A 20,183-nucleotide genomic window follows, 5' to 3' on the forward strand; every position below is an offset into this window, starting at 1 on the left:
AGACATGCTTATATCATCACAAATGTCTCTTATATATTAACAGAACCAAAAAATAAAAAGAAAAGAAAAGAAAAGAAACTAGGCAACCCTAGTTTAGCTGGACCACCATTAGCTGTATAGCCATTGTCACAGAGATGTTTCTGGCATTTCAAACACAGGAAAGCCCAAAATACATACCCTTGTCATTGGAAGGTCTGGAGAAGCTTTGGCGCTTCATCTCAATGTCTTTGTTAACAAGTGGTTTTCATTCTGTGATTGTGTTTTACAGAAAATATGGAGGGCAGAACTAATAAATGCAGAAATGAAAAAAGTTGCAGAATATTTTGTCCATAATATAACACCGACAGTGTTTTTCTTGTTCATTTATTTAAAAATAAATTCTAGATGATCGACAACCAAAGAACATAGAAGACCAAGAACATTTTGCTGATTTTAAGCATTACAATTACTTATTTATTCAGTGTAATAAGTTAAAGCAAGTGTGCACAGCTATATTGAGTTTTATAAACACACTATTGCCACAAAATGACTCCCCACCACTTCCCTTAACAATTTTTCAGGCAAAGACATACACACGCATGAAATAAGACTAGTCCTCATCTCTCTGTAGGATATAATATGTGTTTAAATGTTGCTGAGTTCTGAGCCGTCCAGCTGAGCTTGTGAACTAACCAATACCGAGCCTAGACTCTGGCCAATGCGCATGGTGTCACGCCAAACACAGCTCCAGAAACACACACAAACAGAGCGTGTTCCTGTCTTATTTCCTATGCCTGTTCTTTGGTTCCAGCGGGGAACAAAATTTTCCGGTTGGCGAACCAGTTTATGTTGGTGGAAACACGCTGAACCATTCCAATTATTTTTCACAAACAGGAATGTAAAATATGGCTGAACTAACAACAGACGGTGTAGTAGTGCCACCTTAAGTTGTCTCTTTGAAATATGGCGGAACTAACAGTTCCTACTTGTGCATGTACATCTCATCACATCAGTCAGTCAGTCAGTCAATCAGTAAGCGAAAATGCCTCTTCTAGACCAGCCTGGTACGTGGTCCTGCAAAAACATGTTGCAATGTTGATAGAAATACTTAACTTAACTTAATATTTAAAAAGAACTGTATATTAGTGTGAATGCTTTTAGCTATAGGCTTGGTCATCACAAACTAAAGTTGCAGTTGCACCTGACCTACTACTGTTGAGCTAGAAAGCTTTTTGTGTGGTATGTCTAAAAACACCTCTGGAAAAAAACAGCTTCTTGTAGCTTATCACTTTAATAAGAAACCCTCTGTCTACAGTGTCCACTTCACACAAGTGGAACTGGGTTTTTGAAAGCAGCTTGCTGAGAGAGCTCTCACTCTTGCTATACTGTCACTGGATGTCTGAAGCTGCCAGTTCTTTTTCTGCATAATTTATAATAAAGCCTAAATTATCCCACACATGTTAAAACATTATTTGTCTTCTGTCAGAGCCACATACTTACAACAGTATAATTCAGCAAAAGCAAACTCTGTTTTCACAATTAATAAAATTCTTATTTGTGTTAGCCATTTATCCTAATGATTACCATATTTTCTCCCATCCAAACGAGACATCACCTCCCTAATCTGAAATCTCACATATGGCAGATTCAAAGTGTGATTCTGCCAAAAAACAAAAGCTCAAAAAGCAAACTGCCAGCTGCTGAGGGATTGTTTATGTTTCTGTAGCTATGCCACTGTCAATCAACTGTGCTTTCCAAAACACCCACGCATTACAGATCAGGGAAAGTTGAGTTTTCTAGCTTTTTGCATCATTTGAATTGTATCGTTAAAGGATTTATTACTATATATATATATCATTTGTTATCAAAAGATATCAATTTTGCATGCTGATAGCACATTTAAGACAAAAAAAAATTCTCTAATGGGATTATTACTTGAATGGTTTTAACTGAACACATCAAGGTTCTGCCAGGACCATGGCAACATACAACAACAAAACAAGACACACTAAAAAACAAGTGCAATAATTAAATAAAGTTAATACAAAAAATACATAATTTAAAATAATGCTAAAAAATATAAAAAATAATAATTTACATACTTAAGAGACAAATAATACTAAGAAAGCATACAAATGTTGCAAGGTAGAATGGTGGTGTGTCAACTGAAGGATTTACAATGGTGTGGGGTCAGTTCAGTTCTGTTTGCTTAAGAGTCTGATGGCCAGGGGGCAGAAGCTGTTGCAGAGACTGGCAGAGATGGCCCGGATGTTGCAGTATCTTCTGCCAGATGGCAGCAGTGAAAAGAACTGTGTAAGGGATAGGTGGGATCATCCACAATGTTGGTGGCTTTGTGAATGCAGGATGTGGTGTATATTTTTATAACAGTACGGAGAGGGAGGCTTCTCAGGTATGGTCACTATCTGCGGTAGGGTCTTGTGTACAGAGAAGTTGCATTTCCCATTCTCAGTTCTCAATTCGTGTGTGTATTTGTCATTTATTTAAAATTAAATCACACACCCAATCTTGAACTGCAAGATTGAATTGCAAGCATAGCTGCCTTTTCAAGATCCTGCTGGTGTGGATTCATGTCCATTCCCTCTCTTTCATTCATTCATTCATTCATTCATTCATTCATTATCTGTAACCCTTATCCAGTTCAGGGTCGCGGAGGGTCCAGAGCCTACCTGGAATTATTGGGCACTAGGCGGGAATACACCCTGGAGGGGGCGCCAGTCCTTCACAGGGCAACACAGGCACACACACATTCACTCACGCACTCACACCTACGGACAATTTTGAGTCACCAATCCACCTACCAACGTGTGTTTTTGGACTGTGGGAGGAAACCGGAGCACCCGGAGGAAACCCATGCGGACATGGGGAGAACACACCAACTCCTCACAGACCCTCTCTTTCATGATTGAATGTGGATATAGTTGAGGTAGCTTTAAAAGAACAAGTAATTCAAAGTTATTTTTAGATATAATTTATCGCAATTAAACTACAGATATATTTGGGCTGGGTAATTTGGTTTGAGTAAAATTCCCTACTCTGATTATTGCTTATTAAGGGTATTCCAGGTTAATTTATTTATGCAAATTGACATTTTCCTTCATTTTGTAATCATTGGGATATAAATGGAAAGTACTATGCATGTAGATGTACTTACAGCAAGTAATTCACTGAGTAAATCTTTTCTGAATAAGTGGGTATTGTACTACTGCAGATAAGGTTGTGGTAGTGATACAAGTGTATCCTATCAGGCTTCTTTAAATAAAAAAGGAGGTAAATCTGATTCCATACAATAGAGGTGAATGTACAAGGACACTGGAAACAGTCACAGCTGTACTTCAAAGCATTACAATCACATTTTCTCAGTCTAAATGATCCGTACCGTTCTCCTCAAAACTGCAGTGCTCGATAACGATCTCCTTCCGTCTTTTATGAGCTTTAGAGGTATGAAAATGCTGGCGGTGTCTTTTACACCGGGAAGCCGATTAACAAGGCAGGACGCAGGGAGCACATCGGCGGCGAATAAAATGCCCGCCCGATACATTAACTGCACTCTCTCTCTCTCTCTCTCTCTGCATTACCTACTGTATGCATGGCCCAGTAAATCTATTCCATTTAGCCTGTGTAATTAGTCTGATACTCTCTGGCTTTTATCGAAAGCTCAGCCTCATCAACTCAAGGTTATACCCGTTACCGAGGTTTCAGACAGACCCCTGCTATTATCCCCGCGGATAGCGGCTGTGTTCCACTGACGACCCATTGATTTTGTGTTTGAGCCGGGGAAATGTCTGAGGACCCCACATGCAAACGGGAGAAAAATAACCCCAGGGCCTGTGGCTCTGAAGTAGCCAATTGTTGTCCAAGCACAGGGGACAAACAGTCGCTTGATCAAGAGTGCCACACACACAGGTGTAATAGGGAAAAGCAAGGAAATAATGTTTGGGGCTGTCTGATGTTTGAAAATGTGCACTGGGAGGAAGAAATTAACATGAAAAGTGCACTTCATGAGGTTACAAGAAGTATAAATACTTTTTTTTTTCACATTAATTTCTTTTTTTCAACCAAAGAGGCTGCCCCTGAGCCTAGTACAATCAAGCACTTGAATTTCAAAGCAGGAACATCATGTCAGAAGTGCAGATTCTTAACTTGTAAAAAGTGGAAGGAGAGGTTTGCTGAGATTTGAAGTTGATCAAGAGTTTTTGTTTTGTAGAAAAAAATATATTCTTTAAACTCCTGGCCACATTTCTTCACATCAAAAAACTCATTTTTTTTATTTGCCAATCCCAATACTGATAAATACATACATAAACCTTGAGTATCAAGTGATAAACTTGCATGTATTATAATTTTTAATATAGTTACATGGTTAATGATGCAGAATACTGAACAGAGCTTCTTATGAAGCATTTTGTTAAACATGAGAGAGCGATTATGTGAATGAGTAATATAAAATGAGTCATTATTTGTTTATTGACGAATGTCATTATCATGAGCATCTAAAAGTAGAGGGTGGCATGGTGGTGCAGCAGGTAGCGTCCCAGTCACACAGCTCCAGGGACCTGGAGGTTGTGGGTTCAAGTCCCGCTCTGGGTGACTGTCTTTGAGGAGTTTGGTGTGTTCTCCCCGTGTCCGAGTGGGTTTCCTCCGGGTGCTCCGGTTTCCTCCCACAGTCCAAAAACACATGCTGGTAGGTGGACTGGCGACTCAAAAAGTGTCCATAGGTGTGAGTGTGTGGTTGAATGTATGTATGTTGCCCTGTAAAGGACTGGCGTCCCCTCCAGGGTGTATTCCCACCTTGCGCCCAATGATTCCAAGTAAGCTCTGGACCCACTGAGACCCTGAACTGGATAAGGGTTACAGATAATGAATGAATCTAAAAGAAGACTTCCAAAATGACAAGACTATTGCAGGTTAAATTTGTTACAGAAGTAGAAATTAATTATTTAAATTTCCAAAAAACTGATCTGCAAACAGACATCAATCCCTACAATCCTCTTGTTATGTATTCTAGTGCTGGGCTTTTCACAATTAATTCGGTTCATTCAAATTAAAGTTTTCATGTCATGTTAGATGTAATAATAGATATAGTACGTATTTAAATACTTTATGATAATAAAAAAATCCATAAATGATATTCAAATTTTTGTGCATTATGAACGAAAACACATCTTAACTGGATAAATGCAACCTCACACAGAACTACACACTGATACCAGTCATGTACAGTGAAAAAAACATTTTAAGAAGGAGGCAGGCAGCGTTTTGCAGCGTATTTTTTAGCCCTTTGGAACCGAGAGCGTTGCCTGCACAATGCAAAACTAAGTCATATTTATTACTTGTTTGCTCATCATTAGAGTGAAATAGAAAAAAAAGTATTTTTTTCCAAACTAGAGAAACTGGTTTTTCGATCAAGACTTAATTTGTAATTGTCGCGTGCTGGTTTAATATGTAAATCTGAAATGCAAATTTGTAAAACAATCTGTCTTAGTGAAAGCATGTCAGAACCAACACAGCATAGAGAAGAGGGAAAGAGGAAATGAACAATTAGCACACAAATTACGAACTCTATTTATTTATAACTTTTTTGCACTTGCTGTTCCAGCAGAATTACTCTTTAGATCCCGAGATACTCAGAGGAAGAACAGAATTTTGCTGTCCGATTAAATTGCTATGAAACAATTATGCAGTAAGAAAATAAAAATGATAATCGAAAACCATTTTTAAATTTGAAAAAATTGAGATTTCATTTTTTTTGCAATATCACTGAACCCTAATGCGTTCATGCTAATTTCCTCTAGTAGTTCCTATATAACTGTATGGAAATATTGGTATAGATTTAATATTTATAAATGGGATTGAGTAATTCAATGAATATATGGTAATGATCTCAATAGGAATGTATTCTTAAGAAAACATTAAAAGAGTGCTTTTAATGTGTAAATGACTAACACCAATTTAAATTTCACCTCATACTGTGATACAGTAGAGAGCCCAGAAGGGGTCGTGGGTAAAGAGAAACATTATTTTGAGGAAACCATTTTCAATTCATGCCCACATTTTGTAATTCATGGGTACGAGGAAATATTTTATTCTCTTTTATGCGTGTTAAAAAAAAAAAGTCTACTGTTATCAGTTAATGTGCACACAATATTTTTTTGTGTATAATCGGCCATATTTTCTCCATAATATATTATCCAAATTCGTCAGAGCCTGAGCTGAGCCTGGGAACCCTATTCAAATGCTGTTGTTTTATTATGATGCCCTTCTAAGCATTAAAATCTACAATGTCCTCATAAAGAACACCCAACTCAAAATAAAATCTAACAAGCAGATTCATTCATTAATTTTCTGTTGCTGTTTTACTCTCTTGAGGGTCACGCTAGGACTGGAGCCTACCCAGAATCATAGAAACATGAGCATGATAATTTTCCTCATATTTAAATGCATTTAATAGTGACATATATTTAAAAAAAAAATTCTAACTTTGATACTAAATCTCTTAAATAAATCTCTTTAACCACCAAGATCATTAGGGCTGCTGCTATCTTTATGCCAGTATTGGATCCATATCATTCCATTATTCATCCCAGTATTCTCTGCTGATAGTGGGTATAATCTAGCATCTCTACTAAAATTAAACAAAGCCACAGAAGGTTTTTTATCATTCTGAAATGCACATCATGCTAATCCTCCCCCATTTACTGTCTCTGCAGAATGTATTGAGAGAAAGATAAACGAACAGTCAGACCTATCAATGCAAATAGGAAATGAATGCTAAAAGGCCATCATTTGGCATAATCTAAATTACATCACTTTGGCCATCAGCTTTCAGCAGCTGTGAGCCGTGCTGGCATTTGGATCTCAGCGATGCCTCACCTTGCTCACAGTTGTTGCCTTTGTAGGTGGGGATGCAGATGCAGATGCCTTGGACACACTCTCCGTGGTTGGAGCAGGTGGGGTCCACACACTGGTCTTCTTGGATACTGCACTCCGGCCCTTTCCAGCCTTCATGGCACATGCATCGGCCTTTTTCATACTCGCCATTGCCGCTACACAGCACTGGGCAGGTGTCTGCAATATGGGAATCCATCAGTGGCAGAGGAACAGGTGTGTGAGAGAGAAACAAAAACAGAGCAAAGAGCTTAACTTCCACAAACAAATGCAAATGCTAGCACAAGCACTAATCCATCATCTAAGTCAGACCAAACAATGTAAGGTGCTTACATTTTTCCTTGTACAAAATCCCACCTTACAAACACCTCAACCCCCTCAGTACACACACACACACACACTTTTTTGAGCGGGATAACTCATTGGATTTACTGGGACACTATGTATACATTAGCAGTGACATTGTGTATACAGTATTTAAAAAAAAAAAAGTCCCTGACATTGCCTCTTTACTTTGTTTTGCTTATTTGATTTACTCCCTTCAGGAAAGCTTTATGTTACTTCAGTTGATTGTAGCAGCATAACAGTGCTCCATTCAGATATGCAGGCATACTCAAAACAAACACTAAATGGATAAATATATGAGAAGACCTATACATTACACCAACAGGAGTCTTTATGGCATCCCATTCTAAATTCATAAACACTGATATGGATTTGACCCTCTGCAACTTTTTATTTTTTAAATTTTTGATTATATCAGTTTCCACTCTTCTAAGAAGGCTTTCTACAAGATTTTGGAAGCATGTCTTTGGGTTTTTTGCTGAACGCACTTTGAAAATGCCTGACTTGCAATCACAATTATGATTAATCACAAAATGTCTGATGGAGATGAAGTCAGGGCTCTGTGTGGGACAGTCAAACTCTTTCACAACCAAATTTACAAACATTGCCTTCCCCAAACTATTCTTACATAGCTGGAGTCATATTTGTTAGCAGATAATTTCCTTCTGCCATTTGCCAGACCTAGGGCCAAGCCTTAGCACTCTGTGACCCCGCTCTGTGATTAACATGACTGCCAGTTCATGGCTGACTTGCTGTGGTTCCTAAATGCTTTCAATTATCACTCATAGTTTATTAAGGACTATCTAGGAAGTAAGAAATTTCACAAACTGACTTGTTCCTATTACAGTAACTTTCTTGAATTCAGTGAGCTCTTTTGAATGACCTAATGTTTTACAAATGTTTGTAAAGGCAGCCTGCATGGCTAGGTGCTTGATTTATACAGCTGTGCCAATGGGACTGAAGTAAACAACTGAATTCAATGATTAGGAGGTGTGTCCCAATACTTCAGTACATGTATTATATGTAGGGTACGTTCTGCTATCCCAAATAGCAAGCAACTGTTCCAGTATTACAAATAGGCAAATGAGGATCCGTAGACATTCTCATTTGTCAGTCCTTTCCATCTTTCATGAAGCAGCCCAAGTGACAGAGCCTCACCGCCTGCTAGCTTAATGATGGGAAGAAAAAAAATGTGTGTTGGCCCCTCCTCATCCAAACAAGTTAGGGATGCGCTTAGTATGCATCAGCGCAGCATTCACGCCTCACTCCTGGACATATCTGTCTCACTCCGGAGTTTCCGAGCCATGGAAAAAAAGGAAAACAAGTCGGATAAATAAGCATATGGCAAGCACTGAACTGTAACATCGGGAGCATGCATAAACTAGATTACGGGCGCATCCCCATCTCATTCCATCTACGCAAATATGGGCGACATACTGCAGCTGGCTACATTTCCCATTTACACCAGTTCCATCATCTTCTTGTCGGCCTGGAGCTCCACTCAAACAGGCAGCACCAATCTGGCAACTCCAGCAATGGTACTATGTTATTCGTGCTCCATCATTTGCCCTCAGCATTCTAATATGACAGTGACAAGAAAACCCTGACATGGCAACGCATAAGCTTGGTTACGAGGTACATTCAGGGCCAAATGTGTTTTTGCAATTCATGCGCATTCTATTGGTTTTGTCTGGGCCCTGGCTTCATTTCCTCCTTCTTTCCTGCTTAATAAAATGGTCCCCCGGGGGGCGCTAGCTAAGCCACTTGTTGTTCCCTGCTGAGTCTAGTCAAAGGAAGCCATTCCTGGCAAAAATGAAGATGTCTCACTGCAGCCACTGAGTCTGGTGTGCCAGTCTGCAACCGACATATTTAATCAATATTGATGCAAATGAAGATGCCGGCTCACTATCTCACTCCTGTTCTCTTTCATTCCTCATCCGCCACCCTCTCCTTCTCTTTATCTGTTGGTATCCCACAAATCTCAGTACTGAACATATCATTCTAAATAGTGGTTTTAATTTGCTGTTGTGCAACTGACACGAAAGGTCAAAAGCCCTTTGTTAAACCCTTAAACGGGCTGTTGTCAAGACCCTTGCTGTTAAGACTGCAATAATAACAAGATATTTTCTCAGTCAAATTAATAGGCCAGACATTTTATTATTCTAATACTGAATTCAGTTTTAGCAGAATAAAAAAAAATCTTTAATTTCTTAGTAGTGGGGTTCTTTTCCTAATTCTGGCATCATAGGCTTGAAATTTTGACAGGTATATTATTTAGCAAAGAAGAATAATGTGGTAGATATAGATCATACATTCTCTACAACTGTAAAATGCAGAGTGACCTGTCAGGGTCTAATGTAAGGAAACTAGGAGGTGGCGGTATATGCTAAGAAGCCAATTTATTAAACAGGAGAATAACAAAATAAATCAAATACCCCACAAGAATAATTATACAGACACTGTATAACAGGATTAGAAGAAGACAAATACAAAGACCCAACCAAGTGAACAAATAAAGACAGGAAACAGAAAAATAAACTAAGAAACCCAGGACAGAGAGTAAGATAAATCTAAATAATAGTATAGAGACTGGGACAGAAGATTGGACCAAGGAAGTAACAGGGTAAAGACAAAAAACTAAACAGAAAAAAGAACACTGAAACAAGATAGAGACTAACCAATGAACTAAATACAAGAACTAACACAAAGATAAACCAAAAGACAATGGCATTGGCACCTTCCAACCTACATGACTACACGACTCTACTCGACTTGGCTCAGCTGTTTTGCTTGTCCAAATCTGGTACCTGGTCCCTGGAACCAGTCCCTGCTCATGTTTAGTCCAAAAAACTAAAACAACTCATGAATACACAACGAGTAAACAGCGCCTAAATTTACGGCTGCCGTTGTTGTGGTTTTCAAAGCCTGTAATTCCTGTTAGGGACAGGGTTTTACACCATCACTGGCTCCAATTCACAGGGGAGCTGTCTTAGTGGCACAAAAGCGACAAGTTTTAAGCGAGCAGAGCAGAGTTAAGTCCAGTAGAGCCAGACTCATGCAGTGGAAAAGCACCAAACCACTGAACCAAGGAAGATCTAGAGATAAAGAAACATCTGCAAAGACAAAGACCAAGAAACTAACCCTGGAACCAAGTCAAAAACAGACAACTGAGAAGAAGACAGGGGCATAAAGAAGGGGAGACAAACATATAAACTACAACTAATCCAGAAACACACAAAGAAGGAGACAAAGAACCATAGAAATAATTATCGAAACAAACAGACGACGTACAAAAGAAACAACAACCAGGGCAGTGAGAAACAAACAGAACAACCAAAATCCACAAATGCCAGAAACACAGAAACTATGGACCAGCCTTGTATACAATGGACAAAATTAGAACCCCTCTGAGAGTCACATGAGCTATGACAGAGTTTTAGAGCCATTGCATTAAAAAATAAATAAATAAGATTCAGAGAATAAAGTCAGAATTCTGAGATAAATCTCAGAATAATTCTGAGGACAATCTTGGAATAATTCGCTGCACGTATAATGGGGCAGACACACAGTGTCATTGTGGAATGCAGATTACTATAGATTTCTGAAGTAAACACACAGTTCTCTTCCACATCAAGACCAGATTGTGATTAGTATTTAAACCCTGAATAGGTGCAAGAACCCATTTATTCAGAAAAGGGCATGTTGTTTCGGAGGATACTATTAATGATCACGAAAATGATGGATCCAGAGCAAGTGGAACTCCAGCGTGCCCACGAAGCTCCATCGCGTTACAGCTCATGGACTCGTACAATAAACTAAAGCCATGTGCATTGCAGTCAGGGACTGCACTGACAGGTTTAGTCGACATGTCGTGTGGATGTGTTTAATAGATAATTCTGTTCACTGACTGCTTCTTTCACAACTCATTCATGGCACACAGACTGTGAGACAGTGTTTCTCTAAAAATTCTGATTATATTCTCAAAAATATACTGACCTTTTCTGATTTTTTTCTCAGAATTATTCCAAGATTTTTCTCAGAATTATTCTGAGATTATTCCCAGAATTCTGACTTTATTCTGGGAATCATATATATTATTTTCAGTGCCATGGCCCTAAAACACGAACAGAAAGGGGGCATGGCTAGAACAGGAAAACCAGGGTGAGCCAAATAAGAGTAAGAGTTAGAAAGACATGGGCTGTGTCTCAAACAGAAGGCAGTAACCTTGATGCCTTGTTGTCTTGCAATCTCACAGGGCAGTGTCTTAGAAGACAGGCTTTAAACACAGAAATATTTCAACATGTTACCAGGACACAGGCACACCTACATTGCTCATCAAGATAATGGCTACTTTAATTAAAGATAATGGAGTAGAAAGCAGGAAGCATTTACATAAAGATTAATGTCAGACATGACTTCCTCAGACATTGCCCTCCTCCCTCAGAATACTGCCTTAGTAGACACCATTCCACTCATTCCAGACATAGCCATGGACATGAGGAAAGGAGAACAAAGGCTGTGTCCCAATTGTACTACACACTAATAATATACTCTCACTAATCAAAAAAGTGCGTTCAACAGGACTAACAAGGTGTGAGGATTTGTGGCTATGACAACGCACATCATAACAAGCTGTAGCTGTAATACTAGCTGCCATTTTTTTTCAAAGTTTGAATCTCAAATATCTCCCTCCACATAGCGTAGTGCAGTTTAATAACAGTTTCTGCAGTAAAATACTGCATCGTATGTCAGATAATAAGGTAATATATACTTGCTAAGCTTCTGTCCCTCTAACATTTAGTGCAGTGTACCAGTATTACAATCAATGAAGTGCACTATGTAGGAGGTAGGGCACTATATGGCATAGAGCCAAATGTTTTCAAAATGTGATTAGTTTCTCCCTTTCCTGCTGGTCAGTGGGACAATAGTGTCCATCATTATCATACCAAAATAGACTGGGTTTAAAGTCCACTGCATTGTGGACTTTTTAGTATACTCAAATAGGACACTTATGACTATAGTACAAACTACATACTCGAACACTAGACAGAATAAGTATTAAGTGCACAATCTTTTCTAAACAGAAAAGCATAACCAAACATGGGGAACAGGACCGAGACATGGAGGAGGAGGAACCATTCATGACATGACCACACTAAGCTTTTTGTATTCTTCAGACTTCATGCACATTTCACACTTAAAACTAAACAATAGGAAATGCATAAAATAGATACACAGATCAAATTGCTCTGCACTTATCCCACATCAAATTACTAAACCAGTGATCAACAAGACCTTCGCAGAAAACATCCTTTTCAGACAAGCTCTCATTAAAGCTTTATTCAGCTGGCAGTAATGAAGTTGGAGAGCCAAAATATAATGACCACTTGGCTTGGTTTACGAATAGTTTGAGGAGCACAAAATACAGTTCCACAGGTTATAATCCAGTCAAACATTTGCTGGGATGTGTTATAACAACAAGACCAATCCAAGGCAGCTCACAACTTACTGGGCTTAAAAGATCTGCTACTGATACTTTGTACTTCATACACACATATATGTATGTGTGTGTGTTTGTGTGTGGTTTCAGTCGATTAAAAAATTAATTGATATAATGTGATTAATCACAAATTAAATATGAAAGTATTTCCTTGATTTTTACAGTGTACAGTGGTATGCACAAAAACCTGGTAAGAGTAAAACATTCTATTGATTTTATTATAATATTTAAGAGTTTTTTAAAAATACTTCAGAGAAATCTGGACACAAGCCTTAACAGAAAAAAATAAATGGCAGCATGCTGCTCAGAGCTCAGGTAATAAAACACCTCCATATTCCATCTTCAACAATTTTATATATATATAAAAAGTTTGTTTTAAGTGTTATTGTTGTGAGATTTAATCCATATTTCAGCATTCATTCGTCCATTCATTGTCTGTAACCACTTATCAAGCTCAGGGTCATGGTGGGTCCAGAGCCTACCCGGGATCACTGGGGGCAAGGCAGGAACACATCCTGGAGGGGGGCGCCAGTCCTTCACAGGGCAACACACACACACACACACACATTCACTCACACTTTCGGACACTTTTAAGTCACCAATCCACCTACCAACGTGTGTTTTTGGACTGTGGGAGGAAAACGGAGCACCCGGAGGAAACCCACGCAAACACAGGGAGAACACACCACACTCCCCACAGACAGTCACCCGGAGCAGGACTCGATCGCACAATCTGTGACTGCAACACTACCTGCTGTGCCATATTTCAGCATAAAAATAATGCTACCATCTGAACTCAATAGTGATGCTGTGTTTACAACACAGCCTAGACCATCACTAGGGTCTGTAAAACAAGTGAGTTATTTGAGGATGTTGGCAAAAAAATGGCAAAATTATTAACCCTCTGGGGTCTATAGACTTTTTCTCAAATTTTGCAAATCTTCTTTAATTCACATTTACATAAATCCCCATATATTTCATAATAGTTTGAAATGAATAATTTGATATGAAACATATGGAGAATAAAATATATGTAAATCTGAATTAAAGAAGGTTTGCGAAAATTGAAGATATGTCCTAGACACCAGAAGGCTAATCTGCGTTTTAAACAATTAACCCATTAAAGTTTCCCGATTAATCACATGTTAAAGCATTAACATTCATTGCACTAATACACACACACACACACACACTTTTGGATGTAATTAAATTTTGCTCTATGACACAGAGTCCTAGCTCTATTCACCAGCCAAATATTGTGAAATCGACTCCAACTACAGCCAACACAGAAGCCAAAACTGCAGGTATAGGCTGGTGCTGGAGAGAGGAGGAGCAGGAGGAGGAGGGTGTCAGATTCTCATAGAGAAACAAAAGCCAAGCCTTGGCTGCCCTTGCTGAGGTCAGTGTGGCTCTTCTTGTCCTTACGTGGTCTTCTCAAGTACAGAGACAAACTGAGGTCTATCACAGGCCCAGCCTGCTCTTTCTCTACTCCAGACCTGTCTATTAGTCTCCATAACTTCTCTGGCACAGCTCCAGGCCAGCAGCAATAAGAGGTGCATTATGTTCGCTACAGTAATTCACTGGCCCGGGTCTTCTCTGGAGACTGGGAGAAGGTGTAGGGATGAAGTCCGAGTAATAGGCTATAAGGAGCGAGTGAATGACATCTCAGAGACCAGGAGGAGCAGCCAAAACTGGCCTGATTTATTGGCTCTCTGCATTCCAGGCAAATCCTTTTTAAAGGCTGTGAAGCTTGTAATCATTGATGAGCATGACAACAGAAGGATGGAAGTAGTGAGAGAGCAAGAAAGGGTGCAAGGGAGAGGGGAAGAGAGAGACAGAGAGAGAGAGAGAGAGAGAGAGAGAGAGAGAGAGAGAGAGAGAGAGAGATGACAACTTCACTGAAGCTCAGACACCATTCTCCAGGCCAAAAAGTTCTTGCATAAAAAAAGGCGTTTTACAGTTATTTATTTATTTATTTTCTTGTTTGTTTCGGTTCAGTGTCCAAGCTTCTCCACAAGTTTCTCTCAGGCTGCTACACTTTCCTCTGGTCTGATGCAGCCAAATGTAAAGGCGAAAAAAAAAAGTAAAAAAGCAGAAACTGAATATGAAAGAAGAAAAATACGAAAGGCCAGAAGGAGCGGTATTCTGCATGCCATCCCGATAGAACAGAAAAGTGGGGATTATGTTATATAAACCCCTCCTTGAGGTTTGATCTCCCTCTGAAGAGAGTTCTAATGGCGTCGGGGCCGAGCACAGCGTGGTCTAAAGCTGCAGAGGAATCTGAATCGGCGTGGCGTACACGCAGGAATAGCTGTTAGACACGGCGGCCTGCCGGCCCGGTGCATTATTCAGCCCTCTCCCAGTGCCTGTTCTTTTTGGATGTAGTTAACAGGGCATGTGTAAAAAATTGCAAAGCTGCCACACACCAAACTGACCCGCTTTGAAGAAAAATGGAAATTCAGAGTCTGCATGTTTTTCACAGCCAGATTAAAAAAAAAAAAAAACAGAAAAAAGAAATAAAAACTGAAAAAATATAAATGCACTCCAATACAGCTATGATGCCTTTGCTCAAGAACAGAGTGTATAATAAACAATATGGTCACAATTTGGCTTTGGATTTGGCCCAACACAGAACATTTTAATTACATTAACCCCCAGAATGCACAGAATGTTAATTAATTCAATGTTTAGTGCTTTGAGTGATAGCCGATTGAAACACGATATATGGTACCTGTTAATATCATTCTCCTTTTGTATTTCTGGACTGTGGGTTGAAACCATTGCATGCAGAGAAAACCACACAGAACACAGAACTCCTCGCATACAGTGATCCAAGGCAGGGTATGAACATGTGACCCCAAGATCCTGGAACTGTACGGCAGTGATAATATTCGTAGTGTCACTGTGCTGTTCGTGTTAACTGTCTTGTTTGAGTGGGGAAGGAAACAAAGCAAGTTTTCTTCTATGCCCCTTTCACACATGCACAGAGTTTATGCAGAGGAGCTTTATGTGTGAATACGACCACCTGCAACATTTGTCCCAGTTCTTACTGTGACTTTACCCTGGTAATGCCCTAGTAAAAATTCTGGGTAACGTCGGAGTGCATGTTAGAACAACGCAGGGAATGTTCCGGCGTTTCTCCTGCACACACTGCACAGGCGCTATGCCAGGCCTAAATCACATGTTTAATTTCCCACTGAGAGAGAGCTTGTCTGATGCAGGAAATCTCCCGCTGTGTGCTGTATGTGTGAACGACCACCTAGTGAAAGTCTTTCTCAGAAGAGACAATGGCGACACACTATTTATTAATATGCTTCATTTCAGGAGAAAATAAGATATCCACAAACCTTTGACCAGATAAGGTAAGTGATTAAGAGTTCAAACTATTGCAAGTAATCACAGATTGATCACATTTTGCCATTTAACATTTATTATATTATTTTATGTAAGGAATATACTTGCTGTTTGGCCATGCATATGTGTAGACAACAATCTGCCTCATGAATGTAACTGTTCACATACTCGCCTATGTGCAATGCTTGTAACTGGAGGCTTCCACAAGAGGGCAGACCCGAGAAAGATGTGGGTAATTGTGGATTGGTTACAGCCAGAGCTGCTGACAAAGCCTTTCTTCAAAACTTTGATGCACTGACCATACAGTTTACGTGTGTACATGTTCATTTCTGAGGACATGCACAACCGACGCACCAAACAGATGCAGGATATGCAAGGCAGATCTCATGTAGTTAACACCAAGTATGTTTCTAGCTTATGGCTTCTCAGGCACAGTCAAGGCAGAGTCGCTGATTTTCCTTTTGTACATAAAACATGTTCTACCTCCTTGGTGAAGTCAAAATAAAATGAAAAAAGGGAGGGGAAAAAAAAGAAAAGACCAAAGTACACAAAAGCTGTATTCCGTCTGGAAGGCATACATGCGCTTTGACAAAACACTGTGGTGTGTGCTGTTCTCTAGGGGGACAAGGGTGGGGGCAGGTAGTGGAATACACTGACCTTGCCCTATCAGGCCCCTGGAGATGACAGAGGACAGGGGAGGGGAGGGGGAGGGTCCAGTACGTGCCCAAGGTCTAATTCAGCAGCATTACTCTCGGCCCTGGAGGACCCGGACTTTGGAGAATGAACGTCTTGGTACTGACCTTTCTCACAGCTGGGGCCCAGGAAGCCAGCGAAGCAGTGACAGTGGCCTGCGACACACTCTCCATTGCCGTTACAGTTCGATGAGCATCCATCCATGGATTCTGAAAAGCCAAAGAAAAGATATTTTGAAGCCTGTATTCATAATGTTTTATAAGTGCATTATTAAAGTGTTATATGGCATACATCATGCTTTATAAAGCATAATATTAGATTGTGCTGTTGCATATACACTATATAGCTTTATAATGTCAGTTTTTTTTTTTTGACATAAGCATTTTTCCCTGTCCTTCATACAAAATATCTGATACTTGTTTTGATGTTGCATTAAAAGTGTCTTTCTTTAAAATACATAATAAAATTTATTTTGATCTCATAAAATTGGCTTTCATAATATAAAACAAAAGATATTCATAATAAAAAAAATATTAATCAAAGCTATGACTTACTGTCTTATAATAGGAACTTACTACGTCGTAAGTATGAGAAAAAATAACATATAATTTATTACAGAATAGTAATTCATTATTTGTTCATGTTTGTCTGTATCTTCACTCCAGGCCCTACTGGGATTCCACAGCTCTCAAGTGTGGCTAAAATGACAATCTGACTTAGTCTTATATATTAAAGCCACTACATTAATTCATGTTAAATAAACATATATACAGTTATGCACTGTATAATGATAAAAAAAGATAATAAAAGAGCTAACTGCATCATTAACTTACTGCCTAGTTAGCATATTAGCTAAACTCAGATTAAAATATTAACTAACGACATCACAGATACATCACATAAACTCTTACAAGAGTTAATATGTCAGCTGTGGTATAATACTGATGGTACTGTGATAGTACTAATTGAGTACACTAACTGTGGACATAACTAAGCCTAAGGGTGGGGTTAGCCATCACTTAGCATAACATCAGTATGCTATTATTCACAATTAAGGAAGTAAAAAGAAGAGCTCGGTAGTGTCGCAGTCACACAGCTCCAGGGTCCTGCTCCGGCTGACTGTCTGTGAGGAGTTCTCCCTGTGTGGGTTTTCTTCAGGTGCTCCGGTGTCCAAAATCAAAGGTTGGTAGATGGACTGGCAACTCAAAAGTTTCCATAGGTTGGAGTTAATGTGTGAGTGTGTGTGTCACCCTTAGAAGGACTTGGGCCCCCTCCAGCGTTTGTCCCCACCTTGTGCCCAATGATTAGGCTCCAGAGGGTAGGCTCCAGACCCACCGCAACCCTGAACTGGATAAGCACTTACAGACCATGAACGAATGAATGAAAACAGCCGTATTCAATCCCATCATATGAGTGTGTATTTAAGAAAAATAAACCCAATATATTAAGCTGAGTTCCTGTTAGTTAAGAACACTTGAATATGTGCCAAAAAAGCAGCTGTTTTCTTCCTGCGTGATTCTGTGAAAAAAACTGAATATCTCCACACTGCTCTTTTGGAAAAGTACAAGATCAGATTCAACATAATGATTCTCAGGCAGACATTTGCCGAACAACCTACGGATTAGTACCAGAAACTACAAAAAACTGTTTGCTGGTGTCAGTTGTATGTGGTTCATTGTAAAGTCTCATTCTGCCAAATATAATCCAGTAAGTTTCCTGTTCATTTTACAGAGATCCATCCATCCATCCATCCATCCATCCATTATCCACCACTTATCCGGATCCGGGTCGCGAGGGAAGCAGTCGGAGCAAGGAAACCCAGACCTCCCTCTCCCCAGCCACCGTCTCCAGCTCCTCCGGGGGTATACCAAGGCGTTCCCAGGACAGTCGAGACATGTAGTCTCTCCAGCGTGTTCTTGGTCTGCCCCGGGGCCTCCTCCCCGTTGGACATGCCCGAAACACCTCACCAGGTAGGCGTCCAGGAGGCATCCGGACCAGATGCCCGAACTACCTCAACTGGCTCCTCTCAACGTGGAGGAGCGGCTCCACTCCGAGTCTCTCCCAGATGTCCCAGTTCCTAACCCTGTCTCTAAGGTAGAGTCCAGACGCCCTGCAGAGAAAACTCATTTCAGCCGCTTGTACCCGCGATCTCGTTCTTTCGGTCACTACCCAAAGCTCATGACCATAGGTGAGGGTTGGGACGTAGATTGAATGGTAAATTGAGAGCTTTGCTTTTCTGCTCAGCTCTCTCTTCACCACAACAGACCGGTAAAGAGCCCGCATTACTGCTGACGCTGCACCAATCCACCTGTCAATCTCACGCTCCATCTTTCCCTCACTCGTGAACAAGACCCTGAGGTATTTAAACTCCTCCACTTGAGGCAGGATCTCACTTCCAACCTGGAGAGAACACTCCACCCTTTTCCGACTGAGTACCATGGACTCAGACTTGGAGGTGCTGATCCACATCACTACCGCTTCACACTCGGCTGCAAACTGGTCCAGCAAGAGCTGGATGTTCTGGCTCGATGAAGCCAACAAGACCACATCATCCGCAAAATCAGACATGGAATCCTGAGACCACCAAACCGGACACCTTCGGCCAATTGGCTATGCTGAGAAATTCTGTCTATACAAATTATGAACAGAACCGGTGACAACGGGCAGCCCTGACGAAGTCCAACTGACTTTCTGCAAGCCATACGAACCAGACTCCTGCTCTGTCTATACAGGGACTGGAAGGCTCGTAGCAAAGAGCCCATACTCCCAGAGCACCCCCCACAGAATATCCAGAGGGACACGGTCGAATGCCTTCTCCAGAACACTTGTAGACTGGTTGAGCAAACTCCCACGCACCCTCCAGGATCCTAGAGAGGGAAAAGAGCTGGTCCTGTGCTCCACGACTGTGTTCAACTATCAGTCGGACTCTCTTCTCCAGTACCCCCACATAGACCTTACCAAGGAGGCTGAGGAGTGTGATCCCCCTATAGTTGGAACACACCCTCCGATCCCCCTTTTTAAAAAGCGGAACCACCACCCCAGTCTGCCAGTCCAGAGGCACTGCCCCGAAGCCGCTTGGCTCCTTTTACATTTTACAGAGATGTGTTAATAATTACAAACGATTCGACATTAATAAATTATTTGAATGGTATAAAATCTCATAATTTTATATGTGAAGTTCAGTTTATTACATCTGTGCATAATTTACCCATTTACAGGCACTAATCGATTTGTCAACATAAAAGTCTCATTTAAAAACGAATTATAACTCAAATTCCACATGTTCTGTATTCCCCCTTATAACCTCAATCCTGATCTGAATACTGGACTAAGTGCAGTTTAGCCGTGATTGGGGAAATGATGCATGTAAATTTACTGTGCTCTAAATGTATCAGTTCCAAACCTT

At 40.2% G+C, this 20,183-nt stretch overlaps 1 protein-coding gene across 1 annotated transcript in view; it reads right to left on the reverse strand.

Annotated features, from left to right (window-relative positions):
• Window positions 1-20,183, reverse strand: part of LOC136674158 (teneurin-1-like) — a 362,280-nt gene that overhangs the window by 125,689 nt on the left and 216,408 nt on the right. The window contains exons 9-10 of the mRNA XM_066650044.1: window positions 16,885-16,986; window positions 6,871-7,065 (exon numbers count right to left, since the gene is read on the reverse strand). Of these exons, the coding sequence (XP_066506141.1) occupies window positions 6,871-7,065; window positions 16,885-16,986 (297 nt within the window). The remainder of the gene's footprint in view (window positions 1-6,870; window positions 7,066-16,884; window positions 16,987-20,183) is intronic.

The sequence above is a fragment of the Hoplias malabaricus genome, chromosome 17 (genome assembly GCF_029633855.1).
Source record: "Hoplias malabaricus isolate fHopMal1 chromosome 17, fHopMal1.hap1, whole genome shotgun sequence".
Classification (NCBI taxonomy): Eukaryota; Metazoa; Chordata; class Actinopteri; order Characiformes; family Erythrinidae; genus Hoplias; species Hoplias malabaricus.